Consider the following 23,066-nt stretch of genomic DNA (forward strand, 5'->3'; position numbering starts at 1 on the left):
CAAAAACAGGCAAGAATTAATAATAGGAAGAAGCAAAGGAATAAGTATAAGCACCAAGATAAAAAGAAAAAGAAAAAGATTGTAGCCAAATGTGTTTTTTTTAATCACCCTCGATTCAAATATGACCTATGAAAGAACACAAAGTGAAACATTTGCATGTCGTGTGGGTGTAGTCAATAAGTGCCGCTCAATGTTCAAGATTACACCAATGAGTGTCACATTTGAGAGTACATAATACGTTACATCTCTGCGAGAGGTGTATATAGAGAGATGGATTGAACCGAGTGAGAGATTAATAACAAGGAAAATGCACTAATTTTCTACCAATGGCATGAAATGGTTACATGTCTGGGAGATACTAAGGGCTTAGTCACTATTAGCCGTGATATGAGCAGCAAATATGATATTTTTTGGGGACACAAAAGACAGAGATCCTGATCTTGGAGCAAGGGTGACCCCAATGAAAGTTATGCAAAGGAGTACCGAGTACCCATCCAATGCCGAGAGCAACTATCTTTTGTCAAATCTGGTGTATCTCAATGTTCTTGTTCAAGAAATCCATGACAAAGTCTTGATGAACCATCACTCAGAGATGAACATATGTAGATAGTAGAGAAATCTTGATTATAAAGGTTATGGAGATGCTAACAAGGATACATTTTCTTAAAACCCCATACAATGTAAGATACATTTCCCTAAAACCCAATATACAAGGATAACTTGAGGCTAACACTAGTATGGGGGTAACTCGAGGCTATCCACAATGTTGCTCGGAAGAAAATACATACAAATAGGTGGCTCCTTCTTTGCCAAAGCAAGAACAGCTGATACCATTGTCCATATCCCATCACCACATATCAAACCCGAGGCTACTGCCGGAACCAACAATTTCGCCTTTACCTTATTCACTTGTTGCCATACAAAGACAATAACTGTGCCGATAAACATGTCGATTGCAAAGTAGGGACCAATGTAGAAAGGTATGGCCATGGCCATTGGAATGGGTATGTAGGGAGCCCATTTTGCCAATGGCTTATCTCTGAGGAAGTTCACAACTATAGCTAGACAAAAGAAAGCATAGCAGATGTCTAGACAATGTTTGGGTAGGGCACCGAACCCTTGTGTGCCTATGATAGCCATCTCTCTAAAGATGAGGGCATAAGGAGCTTTATATTCTCCATTCTCATTTCCAATATCAAATGCTTCCCAAAACAACCAAAAGGTTAGAGGTGCAATGATGCACCCCATGAAAGTGCCCACAATTTGGCTAATAAACATAGACCTAGGGGAAGATAGTGTCAAGTAGCCTGTCTTGAAATCTTGCATTAGGTCAGCAGAGCATGCAACAATTATCATCATAACTCCACATGAGACTAGGCCAACTAGTACACCTCCATTTGAACCAGCCCACGCCGAGAAGATGAAGAGACCAAGTTTCCCATATGTTGATGCTAAGCTCCAGTCAGTGAGCCCACACCCGTACGCATTGCAAAACCCAAGAATCGGTGCCACACAATAACTTAGAAACACATAGTACCACTTCATTGGCGCAAATAGTTGTGGTATGACCCCAGTGGAAATTGCAGCTAATGCCAGGTAGCCTCCAATCGCAACTTTGATAGATATTCTGTCCTTCATGAATAAGGCATTCCTTCTCTCCTCATCGTATGAAACCACCGGCATAGAAACTAACCACCATATTTTGATGGGGTAAGACTGATGTTAACTACAATATGATCAATACAAAAAAAAGTATAGCATTAACGTTACCATTGTTTATTGGGAGAGGGTTTTTCCAGTTCTTATGCAAGGACCACAATGTTATGGCTGTAATCTTCACAAAGTTGTAAAGGCCATCCCCCAAAATAAGAGCAATTGCAACAAATACCTGCCAACAAAAAATGCAATGTAAGCTATAAAACGAAAACATGTGAACATATAACTAGATTAATGTCTCACCCCATACCTTATAGCCATAAAGACCTTTGAGATCTGAATGTCCTAGGCCAGCTGGGTACCAATCACCGGCTTTGTTTCCTATAAGGGGCCACATAAGACCCCATGAAATAATACCCCCAAGGAGCAACGAAACATTGACTAGGTGAGGACATATCATCCCGGCACCAACATAAGTTAAGCTAAAGTCGAAGTAGAATCTGATCATTTAATTTACATGATAAAAATAAGCATGTTTAGGCATCGATAAAAAAACAGCAACAAAGGTTGGTTACATGTAGGCAAGTAGACAAATATTAGTTAGTAAACTAACTTGTTTGCATAGGCCTTCAACCCCAAAGATGGAAAGCTGTCAAATCCACATGAATCTTGAAGTCCACTGAAAAACCACTTAAAGAAGCTGAAAAAGAGGCTGAATGCAAAGTATTTCCCCAAACAATAAATTTGTTTCCTGCAAAAAACACACAAATGTTATAATCAGTTACATTCATAGTTAGATTTGCATGCATTACACATGAAGTGGATAAATTTGCAATTTTACAACGAACTGGCACCTAGAATTAGAGCATTATTATAAAGATTCATATGGATTTGATGGTGATGGCATATGCATGCCTCGGAATGAGAAGCTTACATTGCATCTTTGATTCCATGAGGTGTATGAAAACTGTTAATAAGGACAGCGGTTGCAGTACCACTAGGGTAAGTCAACTTATAATCAATAATCATGATCTGCGAACATAATAAAAACTTTGCATTAGAATTGTGTGTATTATTTGTATTTCAATCACAAAATGAAATCTAGTGTAAATATGGAACTTTTTTCTTACCTTGCGAAGAGGAACGACAGCAAAAAGGCCAAGGAACCCAACTACAAACATGTATGGGATGATCCAACTAAGCGTTGGATCCTTAACATTTGATCGATTATCATTGGGACTATTCACTTGATTGTAAGTTTTTGAGTCCATGCCTGTCAAGTAGCTACCGAAGCCACCTACACCATGATAAAGTGAAGCATTAAAATCCAGAAACTAATACACTCTATATGAACCAAATTCGTGTGTATAAATCTTTTTAAGGCACATTATTAACCAGCTCAAGTCTTTTAAATGTAGCAAATAATTAGGACACTAAGTAAGTACTTCCAATGAATATTAGTACTTAAGTGTGCACTTATCAGAATGATCAATATTAATATAGTACAACTAAAGAAATCCTTATGAAAGAAGAGTGTGAAATCGTTACCACTAAAAGCAAGACCATAGCAAGCAACGACGCATGTCTGGATGACAGTATTCTCTTGCCGAGTGAAGGGCTTATGTGAAATACCCAATTTCCCGAGAATAGTGGTATATAACTTGACAAAGAAGAAGCCAAGCAACCCGGCTGAGATGTTGAGCGATGGGATAACACCGGTAGTTAAGCTAAGTTTGAGCGTGATAACCGAGAAGAGGAAACCGAGGACAAGGCTCACTACTATTCCTCGGATGGTTATTTGGGCCCACCATGACGGCACAGCTGAAGACGCGAATACTTCCTCTACCGAGAACTCAACCTTCTCCTTCTGATCTTTGTTTTCTATACTTTTGTCTTTAATGCTATGTTTTTCCTTGCCATCAATATCCAAGTCTTGTATGGATTCATTGCCTGTGAAGTTGTGTGGGAAAGCATGTACATCCTTTGTATGAGAACCATCCACTTCTAAACCCATGTCTTCTTCTTCTTCTTTCTTTTTTCTTCTTCTTTCTTCTTAACTGATATCTGCAAAATTATCATCCCACATTTAGCGATCATTTTTCCACCTGTCATGATTGACACAACTATCTTCTGTATACGGTAGATCTACAAACATTTATAGTGGTGTGGCCATATTAAGAATCCAATACTAGCTTCAGAGCTTACAATAATTCATTGATGAAGTTGTTTAACAGATCAGCTTCATACATTCATACATACATATCTTATATTCTCAGATTAGATATTGTACTCATCATTGCTCATATTCACTATTTAAGAAACACTCTGCACTTTAATCTATGAGATGCACTATTCTTTACACTTAACCTCGTCATCATCTAAGAGACACTCTGTATTTTAATCTATGAGATACAGTGTAGTCACTCTTTATTCGTTACTCATCATCATCTGTGAGACAGTATCTCCTTTAATCTATGAGATACAATGTCGTTACTCTCTGCTCTTATTCATCAGCATCATCATTTTGGATGAAATCTTGAATTTAGAGAAAACATTCCTGCACTAGCACACATGCTCACATACACACACAAACAAACACAAACAACCAAACATACATACATACATTCATACCTTAAGTTCTCAGATCAGATTATTGCACTACAACTATGTTTCTCAATCTATGAGAATCTCTGTTCTTTCATCAATGAGGTACTCTGTTCTTTACTCATTGCTCATATGTATTCCTTCTCTTCATCATCATTTGTGAGACATACTATGTTTATCAATCTATGAGAAACTCTGTTATTTCATCAATGAGATACTCTGTTCTTTACTCTTTGTTCATCATCATCATATCATCATCATCATCATCATCATCAATGAGACATACTCTGTTCTTTGATCCTATGAGGCAAGGCTATGTAATAATGTATGTATGGTATAGCTTTAGAGGGAAAAACATGGGGCTCCTCCTCTAGGGACACACTTTAATAAAGGCTTAATTCAATGATTAAAGTGACACTATCCATACCCATTCACATGTGGGGCTACCCTACTTTAAACAAGTTTGACCTTCGACATCCCGCTTGGCAGGCACAACACACGTAGATTCACACCTCTGTCGTCACGACTCACATCCCATCCATCCCCAGGGGCATTGGTAAAGCAGATAAGATTCGCAGTCACCACCTGCCAATCTTGACCCAATGGCCTGGTCCAAACTGCCCCACTACAAATCGGTTATGTGGTGAGCTAGAAAAACAATACCTCAAACTCTGCCAGATTCATTTTTTGGCTTCAAGAAGGCTCGAAATGTGAAATGATTTATATGTGATCACACTGAAAGTTGACTTCAAGGCACAAGTAGATAAGATAGCCTTGGTTCGAAGTTCGAACCACCACCCCTCATTTATTGTGGTAAGCCGAAACAATGTGGACAAAGCCGTGCACGTTCGCTTGAGTTTGATTCGAATGTGCCGCAATCTCGTGTGCTCTCCGCTTCATTGTTTGATTTTCTCAACTCTCTTTTTCTTCTTTGACGTTTTCTCTATCATAACTTTACATGACCTTAACTCTCCTCCTGGCCATTTGATCTATAATCATCCCTTCATGCCCTAGTTTTATACGTTGTGTTCACACAAGGGGGGTTCCCTACACTCCAATAGTGATGTTACATGTTGATCCTACACACATGTAATTGTGTCTCATGATTGAAGCATCATACTACTCTAGTTTTGACTCCTCAATTTTCTACGTGACTTGAAATGTGCATGTTTGTTTCTACAATTGATTCACATGTGCTTTGATTGTCTTTAATCTATTGATAGTGATTTACAGCATTCTTGTGGTCGTAACATAAGAACGGAATAATTTTTTGGAGCATTGTGTACCAGATTATTCGTTTGTGTGGACATCATTATTTTTTATCTCCCATATGCCTTCTTTTTCTCAAGAGAGATAGAATGCAATGATAAGGAGGAGGAAACAATGACGAATGACATGATAAGAAATCATGTGAACCTTGAGAAATAATAAAAAAGACGTACACGAAATCAAGGGAAAAAGCTATGCAAGAAGATTTAATATATCAATACATATATCCTTAAATCTTTCCATTGACTAAACGCTCCCATAACTTTTGAGTTGGAAAAAAATTCGCAACTTTCAATGGGTAACAAATCATCATTATCAACATCTTCGAGAAGCCTTCATTTTATCCATCCAATACACTCCTAGATAATTATTCTTTTCTAGACCTGTTGCATTATTCAGCTTCTCGTGTATCATTCATGTGGGATACTTAATATTTGGGTTGGTTCTAAAAATCTACCCTAATTCTCTTACATAATATTAAGCACCTTTTAAGTCCAATGAAATACGTGCTCCTTTAGTCATCCTAAATTAGTTTAAACTAGAAAGATTGCAATGTTATTCAATACAACATGACTTTGCTATAAAGGTTTCAACATCTTCAACATTTGTATCTTTAGTATATCGTTGGTTCAAGCTACTACGTTATCATAGAAACTAAACTACAATACTCCAGATGAAACTTGTGATTGCTTTAATGACACCTACCACCAAAGTATATTCTCTATTAGAAGTCCATATTTAGCACTATCCGTAATAAGGAAATCAACAGAAACTTGGAATTTGGTGCCAAAAGACAATTTTTTTCTTAGTGTTCAACTTGTCTCTTTCTTTGATTGTTGCTTTCTTTTCTTTTCTCAATGGAAGTGGATGTCACTTTCTTCCATATGTTAAGGGCAAAGTTCTTCCATGAATGTGAAAGCAATGCATAAGTCAAACTTTTGCATTTCCTACAACCTTGCCCAAAAGTGTTGACTATTCAACTACTTTAGGTTTAAGTGCAAGACAATCAACTTATCAAATAGTAACTTGAAGTAAATGTTACTCAATTCAAGTTAAATCAAATGAATTATAAAAGAAACTTGTATTTGCTTTTCCTAACCGAAGAACGACAAACACCTTTCATCCTAATATTTTTATTTATTCATTTAAAGTAATATTGCATTACACATATGAACAGTTGAGAGTTCATTGGTAGCATTAAATAATGGATGGTGCTTTTACACAACTACAGTTCTGAAGATAAATAGATCAATATAACCAAGATTGATTGTATATCTCCAATGAGAATTATAAGCATGTATATGCCTCCAACCATTTACTCTTGAGAAAGTTCACATTTTCAAAAAAGGTGATGAGAAAGAAGTTACAAGCTAAACAAAATAGTACCAAGTTAAATTAGGTGTACATTCAAGTCAAGATTGTCTCTCATTAGCATTTGCGTGTGCCCTTCACATCATATTTATTTGCCTACCTTTTCAAATATTTGAAATATATACATGTGTTTAGGTCTAATGTTCACCAAAAACCCACCAATCTTTTGTACACTTGTCCCCAAAATAATCAATGGGTTTAAAATTATTAATAAACAATAGTAATAAAACCATCAGAAAATAATGAATATTTACAAAATATGTTCAACTGACTTAATTTCAAGCAAAGTATCAAAATGTGCCACTTTTTGAAGACAGGTATCAAACAATTGTAGACAATAATTTTAAACCCAATGATAAATTTGGGGACAATCTTTTGTAAAGTTGTCCCCAAAATAATCAATGGGTTTAAAATGATTAATAAACAATAGTAATAAAACCATCAGAAAATAATGAATATTTACAAAATATGTTCAACTGACTTAATTTCAAGCAAAGTATCAAAATGTGCCACATTTTGAAGACAGGTATCAGACAATTGTAACAAACTCTGATGGGCAGTACCAATATTACCCCTAATGTGATGCACGATATTGATGTCCATATTTTATAACTAGTGGTGGTTAAAAGCTTATGGAGGATGTTGAAGCTGTGGAGAGATGTTTGTTTCGGAATTGAGTAGAAACTCAAGGCAACATCTTGGAGCAAGTTCCATTGGACAACCATTCATGTCAAAACGTGAACAGCATACACAAATTGACATCAAGCTGTTTTTTTACCAATCTTTCAACGCCACGTTAACAAGCACGATCTCTAGATTTTGCAAAACTTCCATAGAAATTGAATTTGTATGATCAGCACCCCAGTTTTAATTATGGGGGATGGATAAATCATAACACTCACTAGCACTATCAATTAATCCAATCAAATGTTAATAATGGGGCTCACTAACAGCTTCGCCAATGAAAATGCTCCCGGATTCACACCACCCAGCTATTACATCAGAATTCATACTCTAGAAAAACATGGAAGCACAAATATGTTAGTGAGAACCAGTAAGACATCTTCCAATGTATTACATAATACATACATACACTACACATCCACATACTTTACTCAGTCCAAGCCATCTAGAATCACCGCGGAATGCAAATTGCCGCCGATCGTCATTGGCTATGTTACTGGTCCAAATCCCAGAAACCACCTATCCAAAATAATGTCATGCTTAAGAGTGTGAAACCACACACCTTGCTTCCAATTTTAAAATCCTTACTTCATAATCCAGTCCATGCAAATACAGAACCAGTGGATTGATGTCTGAAAAGGCCATTCCCGTGACCTGGGCGAAAGGGATTAATATCAGCATGACAGTCCATTGTAAGTTTACTAGTTACACTACACCCCAAAAGAGAAATCCCTCTTGTAGACTTATGCACATACTTCATATTTCAAACAGCCTGTCCATCTGGATATAGCTGTCCACCTGGCAACACTCAGAATTCAGCTCTTGTTGATCTGAAATCTCTTAGGCTGGAATTGTGATGTGAGGACAAAGCATTTCAAAAACAGAGGATTGCATTTTTTTATGTTGCTTTCTATACCAACGGTCCTTACAAAAACAAAGGCGTTCAGTTTTACATAATTTACATTCAATCCTTTCAAAAAACAGAAAGTATTCATTTTATACATACTTTCTTTTTTTCATTTTAAACTTACTTTCTCCGGTCAAAGACCACAGCAGAACGGTCAGCTCCACCGGTGGCAACCATTTGGCCATCAGAAGAAGTGCAGACAGCATACAATGGCTCCATTGTTGAGGAACCCAAAACTCGCTGCACACACCCACCATTCTCAGCGGCTCTCACATCCCAGATACTAATCTGTATCACCAATAAATAATTATTTGTTTAGAACTAACATTTGAGAATTTCATATACCCTAAAACTTTTGAGATTTGTTTTCAGTACAACACATTTGAGATTTTAAAGCAAGTGCAAAAGTAAAGTTTTGCATAGATGTGATTGAGTATTTTGAGAAATCTTTGCATTAGACTCACTTCAGGACCTTCGGTGATGGCTAATACTGAAGATGACCCATCTACAGACGCTTGTTTACCTAGGAAGCTAATTGCAGTAGGAATTCGAAGCCTGTAATAAGGGTACAGTGTGAATACTTAAAAAAGGGTTCACCATGAAAGATTTCCCTTCAAACAATCATTCAGATGCAAGAAAAACTCAAAGATGGTTATTTACGTGCGCATTGTCCGTATATGCATGTCCTGATCATAGAAGTCAATGCTCTTGGCAAAGCTGCGTGCAACTGCTATCTATGCTAAAGCAAATGTTTGCCCAAGGTTAAATAACAAAGAGAATTCATATCAGGCCACAGTAATTCAAACATTTTATCAATCACATTAGGTCAACGCAGTAAAAGAAAAAAGGACCAACTTATTAAAATGATGTGGGTATTACTGCTCATATGATATTTAGATATGTCCTTAGTTTTCCATTTGTGAAATTTGAGACATGAGAAAGACATACCAGGTAAGGTTGTCCAGGAACAAATGCAAGCCCTGCCCAACTTCCATCACCTACACTGGCATCCTCAGGACAAGCGGTGAATGTAGACCCTGCAGACACCTCTGATACAGAGGTATAGTTCAGACTTTCAAACCACGCAAACGTCATATATACGAGGCATCTATATACATTTTTATATACAGATATAAGTATATACATAGAGTATCATATTTGTATATACACACCCACACATATGCATAAATATCAGTAGAGGCTAATTTTGTATATATCGATATATACATGGTGTATGTATACAGGCATGCATACATATGGGTGGGTTTATATAATTGTATATATGTACATACATATATAAATCTACATACAAGAATATGTACGTATACATATGTTTATATCCATATAACAGAATTTATAACATATTTTCAGCAACCGAATACCATTCAACTCAGAGTATTATTACCTTTCCCCTTTGTTACCATACGGGAAACAACAATTCTGCCATATGAATCTGCTGTGCCAAGAAAAGTGCTCAAATCATCTGCAAAACACCTTGCAAAATAATGCATCAAAAGGAAAGCTCACTGTACAGTAGTCAAAACCAGGTAAAAAACAAGCATATCACACAAAGATATGAAACATTCCAATGATTGATTTCAGGTTTTGCACTTACAACTCGGCTCTGAGATAGATACTGATTGGATTTCTGACCGATGCTGAGAGAGCGAAATTTTATTGACTTCCGAAATCTGCATTTCCGACATTAAAGTTACTATAAAGCATATAAACATATCATAACCGTAAATATATACAAGAAAAAAATAAACAAATGAGACATGTAAAACAACCTGTAAATCTGTAGGTATTGTAAGGCAGTCTTTTCCTCTAACCACATCTTCACTTTCCAGCAATAACTGCACCAAGAAGGAAGAAAGACAACATGATAAAAACAAGTAAAATAATCTATCAACTTTCCATCTATCTTGGATAGTGTCAGAAGAGAGAAAGAAAGCACCTACCAATAATTAGCTCCTATCATGTTCCAACCATTTTCTTCATGCAAGGACCTAAGATTGAAACGAGCTAATTGGATAATTTTTCAAACTAGCTTCAGAGAAACTTACGACAATATTTCATGTTATTTATGCCTGAGATATGCAATTCATATGGATCCTTTTATATTTGTGCTCTATCATCTTATCCTATAATCATTCATCCTTCAATATATGCTATACAGTTCATCTTGTCTCTTATTTTGTAGGGAACCTTCTAAATATAATACCTCACCGAAGAATTGTTAATGTACAAGTACACAGTAGCATCTCGTCTCATTCAACTATTTGATTATAATTACAAATCATCCATATTTATTATTTAGCAATGGATTTGACCAGATGCATATAATTTTTTGCATGACAATAGAAGAATTGCTTAACCTTCGAATGTTCATATTCCCTATGGACAAGTCTTCCAACATGCATGTAACAAACAAATAATAGTTTTTCATGATCATCATTATAATCTGGGCAGATAATTTCAGTATCTAATTTGCCCAAAATTCAATATGATACAAAAAAAACCCAAAGTACAGTAGAATATACCAACACTTATTTCCCTAGAGATTGCTACTTTCATAAGTATTTCTTTATTTCATTAATTAAAAATCAACAATACATATCTGAAGAATACTGGACAACTAGTTCATAACAGTCACGACTGAAAGAGCTTTGTGATTGAAGAAGTTTTTAAAAAAACTGATGCACTTTTCTCAGCCTTCTAAGAAATGTTATGGGCACAAACTAGTTTCAACTTTTCATATCTTGCCTTTCTATAACGATTTCAGCATCTTGGCTACATCTTTCCATTTATAACCAAGATGACGCAACATATTTTTGATATTCTAAATGTTTCAAGTGCTTTTCTTTGTGCATGAAGCTATGTATTTTTTTCCTTTGTGTTGCACAATTTTTTCCTCCCTAGGAACTACAAGCATTCATTTTGATGTTATTGTGACTCATACCATAGTAGGATAAACACCGAGAAGCAAAGGAGTCTTAGTCCTTGACAAGTTTTATACGATAACAAAAATGATGTGCAACATTCTTGATAATGATTGTATATTAAAATCAAGATGAATTTTATGTGGGGAAAAAGGGGGGTAGAGTTCAGAATTTTATTGGAGCTAAATGGTATTTTGGTAACAGCTCAATCTTTAACTTTAAATTGTATTGTAATAGCTTATTATTGATGATGGTTGTATATTGTCTCATGAATCATTAGCCATTCTTTGAATGAATCGAACGGTCACTACTTAACCTTCAAATTTTACCACACTTATTTTGACAAAACTATGCTACTCTCGTTCCGGATCATGTTAAAAACATTTGAAAACCCTTTATACTCTTTTTTAAAGACCAGTCACTCTTCTAAGGACTCGTTGTGAGCTTGACTAGAACCCCCACATCTTACCCTCAGTCTATTCTAGTGCTGCATAGATATAGGAGTCCAGAATGCATCTCCCTCTCTCTTTCCCTCTCTAAAAGTTTCATTTGAAAACTGAGAGAGAGAAACTAAACTCAAATAAAAAGGAGCCAAATAGTTCAACATTTATGTATGCGTGCGATGATTTGAAATAGCTGTAGAGTATATACATAAACGTGTTCAGGACTTTTGAAAAATGATAATACTTGGCAATAAATATGAAAGAGCTGACCGATTACCTTCACTTGATATGTTGAGGTTCCAGATGCAATATATACACAGCATAATTTATCATCAAAAACCTGTAAACGAACAGGATATTGTTCCTATTTTAATAAATAGAATTAATATTATCTTAGCTACATGGTTAAATTTTCAGGAGTGTTTGCATCTACCCAAAATTTTCTGGAATTTACAACTATATATGATTCATCACAACATGAAGATATAGAAACAATAACGCCTTTCCATCATTGATTTGTGGAAAACACCCTTCCAAAACATAGCAAACCTCTATGAATCACAATATATCATCCATTGCAACCAACAAATAAAGAATTCATAATATTCTTCTAAGCTATGATTCGTTGCAACTGAACTTCAAAACGTTAATACACCACTACGATGCATAATCACTCCATAGGTATGACTTGTTAAAACCTAATTTCTGCATAAATTGATCCCTAATGTGTCCTAGGGTTACAATTCCTCACAACCTAACTTCTTTGCAATTATCACTATTCTTTATCTCACTTAGCAATTCAGCTTAAACAATACTCTTTGTAATGTTAAATTGATATCATCCTAATGTTGTGAAGTCTGCAGCATTCGCCAAGACATCATTAAAATTGACCGAGTATACAATCTTGCAGCAAAGCTGTAAGCTCTATTTAGAAGAGAATGCATTCTCTCTCTCATAGGTTGTAATTGGTCTCCTGTGGACACTAAAAAGATAACTATCTATCTCTGATACCACATTTCCATTTCATCTATCTCCTTTCTTATGATCTCTCTTGCTCTAACCCACTCTCTCTCCCCCTCTTAGTACGATACCACATTTCCATTTCCTTTCTCTCACTCTCTGATACCACATTCCAGTTCATCATCTCTCTCTCATACCACATTTCAATTTCAATTTCTCTCTCAGAGAGGGAGAGTATATGTATATGTATGTCTATACTTACTTGGACAGCCAAGCGATTGGAGTTGAGAGCTGCAGGGGAAGGCTCAGAGATGCCAGCAGAAGCAGGTAAGTGACCACGCAGCAAACATCGTAATCTTACCATTTCTGTCTCTGGTGGGTGATTTTCAATTCAATGAGAGGCCTGTCTTACACACGCACATGTGCACAAATCTCTATCAATCTATCATTTTGGGCTTGTACCTCTCTCTGTCTCACTCTCTGTCTCTCTCCCTCTCTCTTGAGTGTAGCAACAACTATGATGATGATGATGATGACACGGGGCACACACACAATCTCTATCAATCTATACTTTTAGGCTTCTAGCTCTCTCTCTGTTTCACTCTCTCCCTCTCTTTCTCTCTTGATTGTAGGAACAATGATGATGATGATGATGATGATGATGATGATGATGATGATGATGATGACACACACAATGTCTGTCTGTCAATCTATCCTTTTGGGCTTGTAGAGCTCTCTCTCTCTCTCTCTCTCTTGATTGTAGCAACAATGATGATGACAATGACATAGTTTGGGCCAATAGCTCTCTCTGTCTCCCTCTCGTGATTGATTGTAGCAACAATGATAAGGATGATGATGATTGGGCTCACCTTTAAACCCTAAATCCTTCTCTTTTCAAAGCTCTGCTGTTGGGGATAAGGTGTGCTCTGCGCTGCACCAGGCTTGGATTCAACACATGAGAGAGAGAGAGAGAGAGAGTTTTGGTTTATTGTAAACCCCAAACCGACTAAACCCAATCTCAAACTCTTTCTGTTTGTTTTGTTGGTTCTTTCCGTCTTGCTTTTTACAACAAACTTTGGTACCCAGTAACAATCGGCAACGGTTCGGTTTACATCGAGCCGTGAAACCGTATCTTAGCGGCTTAACGGTTTGGTTCGTTCGGTTCAGGTTCAAGGTTTTGTAAACGGCTCGGTTTCAGTTCTGTTTGGTTTAGGAGTTTTACAACAAACTTTGGTACCGAGTAACAATCGGCAACGGTAAACCCTAAACCGAATTGAACCATGAAACTATAGCTTAGCATCTCAACGGTTTGGTTCGGTTCAGGTTCAGGGTTTTTGTAAACAGCTCGGTTTCAATTCTGTTTGGTTTAGGGGTTTACCAATTCAATTCTAACCTTTATTGGTTTAAAATGTTTAGTTTTTAAATTTTTAAAATTAAATTGAGAAATTTTGAATTTTGACCTAACTTAAAAACCAAAAACCGAAATACGAAACCATGGATTTAATGGGCTAAAGGTTTGAAAGTTTCTAAAATCGTTTGGTTTAAGCTTGAATTTTTTGTAACAATTTCGGTTTTAACATTTTCGTGGTTCGGTTCAGTTTAAGTTTCAAAAATTTTAAATGGTTTGGTTTATAAACTATTTGAGTTTGATACTCTCAAACCGAACCAAACCGTTGTTGATAAGTTGGTATTTCACTTGTCTTTGGATCTTGCAAAGTCAGATCCTCCTTGAGGAATACTACATCGTTGTTTCTGATCACCTTTTTATTCAGTGAGTCATATAATTTGTAACCAAATTCGTCATGACCATATCCCAAGAATATACAAACACTCTTCAGTATGAAACATATTTCCTCATCCAATCTCTCTAGAATTTCATCATCGAAAGGAACTAACAGAGACAAGTTTATAAGATCGATTGGAGTCTCATTGCTTCATCGCAAAAGGGTTCAGGTAATTTAGAATGGAACAACTCACTAATTGTTCTATTCATTCTTTTAGCCACACCAATTTTGCAAAGGTGTTTTTGGAACATTTATATCAAGCATAATACCATGATCGCGACAATATTGCTGAAATGGACCTCAGTATTCGCCATCGTTATCTACACGAATACATTTCAACTTCCTTCTACCTTCTCTTTCAACACTTACATTAAAACTCTCAAAATAACTTTATCTTTAAATTTCAATGCAAAGCACCGAAGTTTACTCTAGAAATTATCAATAAATGTAGCAAAATACAATGCACCACCAAGAGTTTTATCATTCTTATAACTCAATGTTATTTACCAGCCAAACAATCACACACAAGTTTCCAAATGCATACATGTTACCTTAGGAAAAATACTCTCCCTTGCTAGAACCTCTATTCCTTTTTTACTCACGTGCCCAAGTCTCTTGTGTTATAATGAATAAAGACATTCATGTTAGCTACATTCACCTCTCCATTAGACACCATAGCGTGCATAAGGTATAGAGGATTCAATTTCTAACATTTTGCAACAATTAGAGAGCCTTTGGTAAGCATTCATCTTCCTTCACCAATGTAATTTGAATAACCCTCATCACTAAGTGGCCCTGTCAAAATGATATTCATTCCAACATCGAGAATATGCATCCTTCAATAAGAGTTTGCAACCTATGTCTGTCACCAAATTTCCATTCCTTATGCCAACAACATTTCTTGTGCCCTAGTTGGCCATTTTGACTCTACCAAAGTTACCATGAGCATATAATATGAACATCTCCCAATACTGGGTAATATGATACGAGACTCTTGAGTTAATAATCCAATTAGTTTGTTGCCATGCTAAATTGACACAAGCATAATCACACACAAAGATCATTTCACCATCATGCATGGCATTGCATTATCCTTTTTATTGTTGTTAATGGTCTCATATTTTTTGTCTCTCTTCTTCTTTCAATAGTCTCTCTTGTAGTGATTTGTACTACAACAATATCAACATGAATAAACTTTCTTATTTTTTTAACTTAGATCGCCCACTAGAGTTAGTTTTATTATTTTGTGTGCCCCTGGTATTGCTTCTTCCTCTATTTGAGGTTGTTTCTATGACTATTGATTTATGCTCAAAGATGGAATCATGCTCCTTTTGTCTTGTTTTTTCATTGAACTGACTATAGACTTAAGTGTATCCAATGTCACGTTCCCAAGTGTCACTACAAGTGTTTCCCAATTGTATGGAAGAGAGCCTAACAAATAATAAAGCCAATATCTCATTTACTAAAAGTATGTCTAAAGAGACATTTTGATAATAAAACCCCTGAAATACATTCAAGTGTTTTGCCATACTAGTGGCATGATGGTATCTCGATCTTACTATCTTTATGAATAGGGAAACTTTATTCAAAGCGTTCTTCATTTCGAACATAGTCTCAATTATTTTCCACAACACATCCACTCTGGTTTCATCATCAAACTATTATGTAAACTCGTGTCAATTTTAAATGCATGATTTCTCAAGTCCATGCATCTACATTTTCTGGTTTTGTGATACCACATTGCACAAGAAACCACAATTCCGTACACGGGGATAAATCCCTCATTTTGGACTTTCATATTGAGTAATTGGGTTTAGTCAACTTAATCATCCCACGGGAGGATTCATCCATATTCTAATCTTACGAAATATATGAGGATCAGTTCTAACATCATTGAGTGGGAAAAGGGAGTGTCATAATTCCAATCGACAAGCACACACAATGAAATGAAGTTGTTTTCTTTCTCCCTTAATTTTTGTTGATTATAAATATGGGAATGCAAACATAAAAACTCCCTATTGCATTTAGGGAATGTCAGTCTTGCAAATGGAATGACAATGCCAATATCAAAAGTTTCAGCATCGTCATAGTGGACTCATGGGACCATCAAGTTTACAACAAAACTTGGTACCAAGTGAAAATAAGTTACCGCGATGCACATGGAAGCAAAAAGCAATCAACACTGGTGGATATTTGGAGTACATTTCATTGAAACTACATCAAAATCAAATCACCCATCGATATCATTGATTGTTGTCCTACTTCCACCCACACATACTCTAGACATAGCTCTAAGAAGAAGGTGGGAAGGTTTACACGTATATGTGAGCAATGCTTGAAATCTATGGAGAAGAGGACTCTTCCATAAATGATAGACGTATGGCATTGGTGTCGGTTTAGATCAACATTCTCTCAATCTTCCTCCTTCACTTTCTCTGTGTCTTTTGTGTTTTGATCTCTCTCACACACTCTTTGATTTTTAATACATGTTTATTCACTAAGTTTTTCTTTATCTTTGTTTTCTCTATTGTTTTTTTAAAACTTAAACCTTTTGATTTTTGTTTTTTTTTTCATGTTTGCACTTCACCTAGGCATATAAAGAATAAAGTAAAAGTATTGTTAAATTCACACAAATCTCTCTCTCTCTAGTGGCTACCGATGGTACAATCACATCATTGAATCAATCACGAATGAATAAAGATTATGGGAAATCATAACAATGGGTTTTAACGTCCTAAGTCCTTATGGGATTGCCCCAAGCCATAGGATATATGTTTTCCCACTTATCCGTCCTTTAAACCATTTATACAAAAATCAACGTCTTAGAATTCATCCCTCACATTATGCCCATAACCATGAATATGTTTGCTTCTGTTGTGGTTTAGGTTTAAGATTTATTGTTAGCATATGAAGAGAAGATTGTTTAAGCGAGTAATTGCAAGATCTGGGAAAAAATGGTTCTTGGATCCACCCTTTCAAGAATGCTTACGGTGCTGTTCATTGTGGGTTTTTCAAAAAAAGCCGCTTTATAAATTGGATTGGGATCCAATTGATTATCAATGGAAAAAACCGAATGCTAGTGGAAATGGTAAACACTTGGAGTTTTTCCAGTATTTAGTTAAGCTAGGTAGAATTTTATTATTGCAATCAAAGTATAAATGCCCTCCTAGCATGAAGCATTGGACTGCAAATAATGTGAATGCATTGCAACTTACAAAAATTTGGAAATGGTTGTGGAGTATGCAGTTGCCGAAAAAAGTGATTTGTTTTCATTGGTTGTTGATGCATTATGCTCTTCCTGTTGGTGATTGGTTTAGGCAAAATCAGCATTGTGGTGCATCGACGGAATCTATTTTGCATTTGTTTTGGTTATGTCCCAAAATCAAGCAATTCTGGAGTAAGTTGATTTTATTACTGAGACACCATTATACTCGTTCTATCTTCTCGTGGGGTGCAGTATTATGGGGTGTCCTTCATGGAGATGTTATGAAGTATGAAAGTATGCATGCTTCTCATGTTTTTCACTTTTCCAATGGGTACATTTATCTCACTTCATTTCCATTTTTATTCCACGGTTTAGAACTGAAAATTTGGTTATTTGGCATACTATTTTGTCATTAGCTCTTTGGACAATATGGAAAATGAGATGTGAGGTTGTTTTTAATAATGCTCAAATACATCTCAGTACTATGCTTATTGAATTCTGGTTGATATTTGTCCATACCATACGTGGACAATATGATGATCTGCAGGGTTCAACTGATGCTCAAAGGCAACGTCGAGTGGACTTTAAGAAACGGTGGCGAGGGCTTCACTTATTTTTAGATACGACTTCTGGTATGAAGTGGAATTATGCCACACCTTCTTTTTTATTGCATAACTTGTAGATTGTGCTCCATTTGTTCCTTATATGATATCATCTGTTTGATCAGATGTTGGTATTAGCTTTTGTATTACAATAGAGGTGAGATGAAATGTCTCCTTCTGTTTTCTATATGTACATTTCTCAAGTAATATACTAAGGTGTATCTTTCTTTAAAAAAAAGAAAAAGATTGTTTAAGCGAACAAGAGGCAATCACCACTTTTGTCTTATGCATGTAACACTCTTATTTTCCACAACAAATCAATTTCATACTCTTCGATTGGTGAGGTGGACCACACATACAATGCAATGCCCAATATTGGTTTCAATGCATATTTACCCATTTCAAGCATTTGGTCCTTAAGTTCCTTATGCATCCTTTGTGCTTGTCTTAAGTTATGATTCAACTTGGCAATCCAAGAGCATATATTTACATGCATGTTTGTGCAAGTTTTATAATATCACTTCTTTAGATATGCCATAAGAACGGGCTTTTGATCACAAGAAGGTAGTTGTGGGTGTGTGAAATCTATCGACTACAGAGATCAAACATGAACAATGATACCACATTTTCACATAGTACATGTGAAAGCGAGCTGCGAATCACGAGTCTCAATGTTCAAGAACGTTATTGATGAATGTCGCAATCGAGAGTGCACATCCGATGATTGAAAGGATTGGGTTTACTCTCTCTCTCTCTCTCTCTCAAGAGAGAGAGACGGATGAATGGATAGAAGATTGTTGGAATATTCATCATGATCATGATCATTAACAAAAACCGAAGTCCAAGTAGGTATGACGACGACTGTTATCGATCGCTGGCTAGTCAGTTCAATGCCCAAAAACGACAGGACAGAGAGCGCAAGCTGTCTAGGGATGATGACTCCATGCCCATTTGATGACCGCCCTAAACTCCCCGTCTGTCTCCGTCTCCGTCTCTCTCAAGACGGACGAACAGACGAATGCCGGAATATTCATCACGATCACGATCATTAGCAGAAAACGGAGGCCTATATCAATCGTTGGCTGGTCAGTTTGATGCCTGAAAATGGCAGGCAGGGCGCAGATCGTGTGGGATGATGAGGTCCATGCCCATGATATGTCTGCCCTAATCTCTCTCTCTCTCTCTCAAAAGACCGATTGACACGGGCGGGCGGGCCACCGGAATATATTCATGAATCATGGATGATGATCATGGATGATGATGATGTGTGGGCCGTTGGGTTTTTCCGGTGGCTGGGATCTTCTTCTCTTTCTTCTCTTTCTCTTTCTTCTTCTTCTTCTTCTGCTTCTTCTGCGTTTCCATCCTTCTTCCTTCCATGGCTGCCCCCTTTTTCTAACCTACGACCTCCACATCTGTCCGTTCTCTGCGAAGAAAAGAAGAAAGCTTCGAAGAGCAGCAGCAGCAGGAGGAGGAACAGCTTGAAGAAGAAGAAGAAGAAGAAGAAGAAGAAGAAGAAGAAGAAGAAGAAGAAGAAGAAGAAGAAGAAGAAACATCTTGAAGAAGGAAGTTGAAGCAGACGACGAAGAACAAAAATAGCTTGAGCAACAAGTTGAAGAAGCTTCAAGGTGAAGAAGAAGAAACATCTTGAAGAAGGAAGTTGGAGCAGAAGACGAAGAACAAAAATAGCTTGAGCAACAAGTTGAAGAAGCTTCAAGGTGAAGAAGAGAGAAGAAAGAAGAGTAGAAGAAAGAAGAGTAGAAGAGAGAAGAAGGAAGAAAGAAGAATATACAGCTTGAAGAACAAGTAGTAGAAGAAAGAGGGAGGTCACCATTTCGATCTTCCAGTGCATGATCATGCAAAATGAACAGACTTATGGTGTAGATCTCAGTGATCTACGAGTAGAGATCAGAAGCAAGAAGCATGGCGATGGTGAGGATGCACCCTTACAATGGGGCCAGTTTAAAAAATCTAGGTTTCCTTGTAATGCACCACAGGCCGTGAAAGCTTCGCACAGACAACCAAAGAGAAGAAGCAGGTGCGAGATTTCTATATGTGGAGTGTAGTATCATCTATATTCCTGCATTTGCTCCCATCTTTTCCGTAATATCTGGTCTGATATCCATATTTCTTATCAACAGTCTGCCTCTTGCATGTTTTTGATGCACACGACCATATATCTCAGAAATTTCTTCTGACGTTTTGGTCATGAATTTTATTCGGTATCAACGTTTCTGCATCTCTTGCATACCTATTCGTTGTTGATAGCGTGTATCTGAAACATATTCATCATGGTTTTTATTTCCTTTTTCTTTGATAGTCTGGCTATCTATCTATTTTCCCTGTATTTCCTGTACTTAGTTCCTGATGTATTTGGAGGCGCGTAAATTGAAAAACTTAATTAATCAGAATGATATTTCAATTTTCGTTGATACTTTGGTCATGCATTGTTTTGATGTCTGCTATCTTCTACTGTCGTCTCTGTGGTATCCTGTTTTCTCCTCACGCCTTTCCAGTAGTCTTTTTTTTAAGGCGTTCAATAGGGACAGTATTTCCCTTTTCTTTGACAGTTTGGTCATGCATGTAGTTAGTTTCTTGGTGTGAGAATATTTTATCTTTCCTTTGGTGTCACGGTTCACAAACATACCTTAGTATTCTTTTAGTTCCTCACTTTTGCTTCCCATTAGATGTTTACTTGAATGCCTATTCCTGTGAATGGTTGCATCTGGATATATCATGGAATGCATGTTTAGCAGCAATTTTGTAAATGTTTCCTGTCTTTCCTCAATTTGATGTTTTGTGTCAACTGATTGATTTCTGTGAGTGTTTTCTCTGGATATCATCATTAAATGCATCGTTTTCTGAAGTTTTATGGAGATTCTTACCGTATGTTTTTTTAATATTCTGCTTATAATCTATATGTTTTTCAATTGCAAGCAAGTTTACTCCATTTCTTGGTAATCCTACATCAATTTGTACTTTTTAAGCTCTATTTCTGTGTATGTTTTATATGGATGCCAGGGATGATGGAAGGCAATTTTTGCTGAAACTTACTCATTTCTCTCTGATGTGTTTTGGTATGCGTACCTGTATATTCTTGCTATGTTTCCCACAGCTGTCTTGAGTAGCATTCTTCTTCACTTGTTGATAAGCTATTATCATAATGCAGATTTTGTACTCTGGGAGAGATATGGTTTCCATTGAACACTAATTGCTGTATATGCTCTTATTTGAATATTATGTATAGTATATTTTGCACTTGTTTTATAGACATTTCTTCCAAATTGGTTTTATTAGGTTATCAGGGGATGCACATTTTGTTGAATTTCTGTCAATGTGGTAACTCTTGCTGTGGAGTCTGAGCTATATCTTATGTATGCATTTCTTCTCATGGTCTATATATTTTTCTGCAGCTGTATTGACAAGCACTTTCCGTCACTTGTTGATAAACCCGTAAGGAACTGTGTTGCACAGAAAGTAGATGCAATGTCTCCTCAAAGGAATGGCAATGCTCGAAGGCGAACTGAACTAGAGTCCTTGCAAGAGAAACCTGTGATTTCAGGACAGATTTCTCTGGGAATTTCTAAATGCCCCAGACTGTTGATTCCTCTCTCCCTCAAAGAAAAAGAAGAGGATTTTATGGTTATGAAAGGCTCAAGATTGCCCCAAAGACCAAAGAAAAGGGCGAAACATGTGGAGAGATTTGTATCGGTAAGGACCAAGTTCTTTCTTTTCAAATGAACTTTAGTTTTTCTGTTTCTTTTTTATAAGAATGTGAATCCTGTCTTTTATTTCAGTACATAAGTCCTGGAGCATGGCATTTTGACTTGACGGTAGATCGATACAAAGTCAAAGGAGAGAAGCAATGTCTGAAGAAGGTATTTGATCTATTACTGTTATGGGAAGCTTTCCTCTTTTCTTCTTTTTGTTGTTGCTGACTGGGCTGCAATTGTGTGTGGTTTGAAGAAATCTACAGGATTGAGAGCAATGGAAAGTATGGATAGTGATTCTGAGGAGTAATGGTTTTTTGAACATCATGAAATTGCTGATGCTGAGAGGCTTTTCTCGTTGATTTTTTTACAACAATGAAAATCTTGACTCAAACTGGAGCTACAGTCTAAACCGAAAGTTTCCAGATCATGAAGTGCTCTGGTTATGCAGAAAATGTTGTTTTGCAGTTTGAGCAATAGTTAAGCTGAGACAATTCGTTCAACGACCATGTTTGTTCATTCCAGTACCATTCCTTAGAGTGAAAATGGATTCTTGCTTTGTATGGTTGAGTTCTAATCAACAATCAACCACCCTGTAAATGTTTTATTAATGCAATAGAAAAACTGTCCCTTTATTTGTTTCTTCTCTATCTAAATATGCCTGCAAATTATCAGCCTGTATGTATGTACACAGTTACTTTCACTATAAATAGACAAAAGGTAACCTCTTCTTTACAGGCAGACTAATTGCAATATCAGTGTATTATTCATGTTGACTCTATGGGGGGTATCAGATCCAATGTTACAGGATTAGAAACAATAAATTAAAAGTTTTGTACTGATTTGGTGCAAGAAACATATGATTGGTCATGATAACAGACTGTCTACGTTGCAGTTCCCAGATGCTGAAGACCTACATGGGTATCAGTGTC

At 36.5% G+C, this 23,066-nt stretch overlaps 3 protein-coding genes across 4 annotated transcripts; 1 reads left to right on the top strand and 2 right to left on the bottom strand.

Moving 5' to 3' along the window:
* Positions 1–591: 591 nt before the first annotated feature.
* Positions 592–4,492, bottom strand: LOC147864408 (putative metal-nicotianamine transporter YSL6). The gene is made up of 8 exons (XM_087320209.1): positions 4,288–4,492; positions 3,205–3,720; positions 2,787–2,953; positions 2,591–2,688; positions 2,270–2,407; positions 1,967–2,156; positions 1,771–1,888; positions 592–1,688 (listed from the first exon to the last, which is right to left on the bottom strand). The coding sequence occupies exons 2-8, from the start codon at positions 3,668–3,670 to the stop codon at positions 733–735; spliced, it is 2,133 nt and encodes a 710-aa protein (XP_087176335.1). The 5' UTR covers positions 3,671–3,720; positions 4,288–4,492; the 3' UTR covers positions 592–732.
* Positions 4,493–7,581: 3,089 nt separating this feature from the next.
* Positions 7,582–13,298, bottom strand: LOC147864409 (uncharacterized). 2 transcript variants are annotated; one of them, XM_087320211.1, is made up of 13 exons: positions 13,099–13,298; positions 12,154–12,216; positions 10,282–10,347; positions 10,107–10,182; positions 9,897–9,974; positions 9,440–9,528; positions 9,152–9,225; positions 8,956–9,046; positions 8,616–8,779; positions 8,340–8,382; positions 8,173–8,238; positions 8,011–8,103; positions 7,582–7,914 (listed from the first exon to the last, which is right to left on the bottom strand). In XM_087320211.1, exons 1-13 carry the CDS (start codon positions 13,198–13,200, stop codon positions 7,831–7,833), a joined length of 1,089 nt encoding a protein of 362 aa, XP_087176337.1. In that variant the 5' UTR covers positions 13,201–13,298; the 3' UTR covers positions 7,582–7,830. The 2 variants fall into 2 exon arrangements, with proteins under 2 accessions (XP_087176337.1, XP_087176336.1); XM_087320210.1 differs by having other exon boundaries at positions 9,440–9,540; positions 13,099–13,288.
* Positions 13,299–20,190: 6,892 nt separating this feature from the next.
* LOC147864410 (uncharacterized) lies at positions 20,191–22,773 on the top strand. The gene is made up of 4 exons (XM_087320520.1): positions 20,191–20,462; positions 21,838–22,135; positions 22,222–22,302; positions 22,391–22,773. The coding sequence occupies exons 1-4, from the start codon at positions 20,275–20,277 to the stop codon at positions 22,442–22,444; spliced, it is 621 nt and encodes a 206-aa protein (XP_087176646.1). The 5' UTR covers positions 20,191–20,274; the 3' UTR covers positions 22,445–22,773.
* The last annotated feature ends 293 nt before the right edge of the window (positions 22,774–23,066 follow it).

The sequence above is a fragment of the Azolla caroliniana genome, unplaced genomic scaffold, assembly GCF_043228905.1.
Source record: "Azolla caroliniana isolate FFs.n. ecotype wild unplaced genomic scaffold, voAzoCaro1.0.p SCAF_5, whole genome shotgun sequence".
In the NCBI taxonomy this organism is placed as follows: Eukaryota; Viridiplantae; Streptophyta; class Polypodiopsida; order Salviniales; family Salviniaceae; genus Azolla; species Azolla caroliniana.

What these genes read in the sequence shown, in the direction of transcription:
- LOC147864409 (XM_087320210.1), bottom strand. Translation starts at nt 13,200, where the DNA reads ATGGTAAGATTACGATGTTTGCTGCGTGGTCACTTACCTGCTTCTGCT. An exon ending in CCAATCGCTTGGCTGTCCAA is followed by an intron (nt 12,217 to 13,098) that starts GTAAGTATAGAC and finishes GTTCGTTTACAG; the next exon opens with GTTTTTGATGATAAATTATG. An exon ending in CCTCAACATATCAAGTGAAG is followed by an intron (nt 10,348 to 12,153) that starts GTAATCGGTCAG and finishes TTCTTGGTGCAG; the next exon opens with TTATTGCTGGAAAGTGAAGA.
- LOC147864410 (XM_087320520.1), top strand. Translation starts at nt 20,275, where the DNA reads ATGATCATGCAAAATGAACAGACTTATGGTGTAGATCTCAGTGATCTA. An exon ending in CAACCAAAGAGAAGAAGCAG is followed by an intron (nt 20,463 to 21,837) that starts GTGCGAGATTTC and finishes ATTTTTCTGCAG; the next exon opens with CTGTATTGACAAGCACTTTC. An exon ending in AGAAGCAATGTCTGAAGAAG is followed by an intron (nt 22,303 to 22,390) that starts GTATTTGATCTA and finishes TGTGGTTTGAAG; the next exon opens with AAATCTACAGGATTGAGAGC.
- LOC147864408 (XM_087320209.1), bottom strand. Translation starts at nt 3,670, where the DNA reads ATGGGTTTAGAAGTGGATGGTTCTCATACAAAGGATGTACATGCTTTC. An exon ending in CATGGAATCAAAGATGCAAT is followed by an intron (nt 2,408 to 2,590) that starts GTAAGCTTCTCA and finishes TGTTTTTTGCAG; the next exon opens with GAAACAAATTTATTGTTTGG. An exon ending in TTGAAGGCCTATGCAAACAA is followed by an intron (nt 2,157 to 2,269) that starts GTTAGTTTACTA and finishes TTAAATGATCAG; the next exon opens with ATTCTACTTCGACTTTAGCT.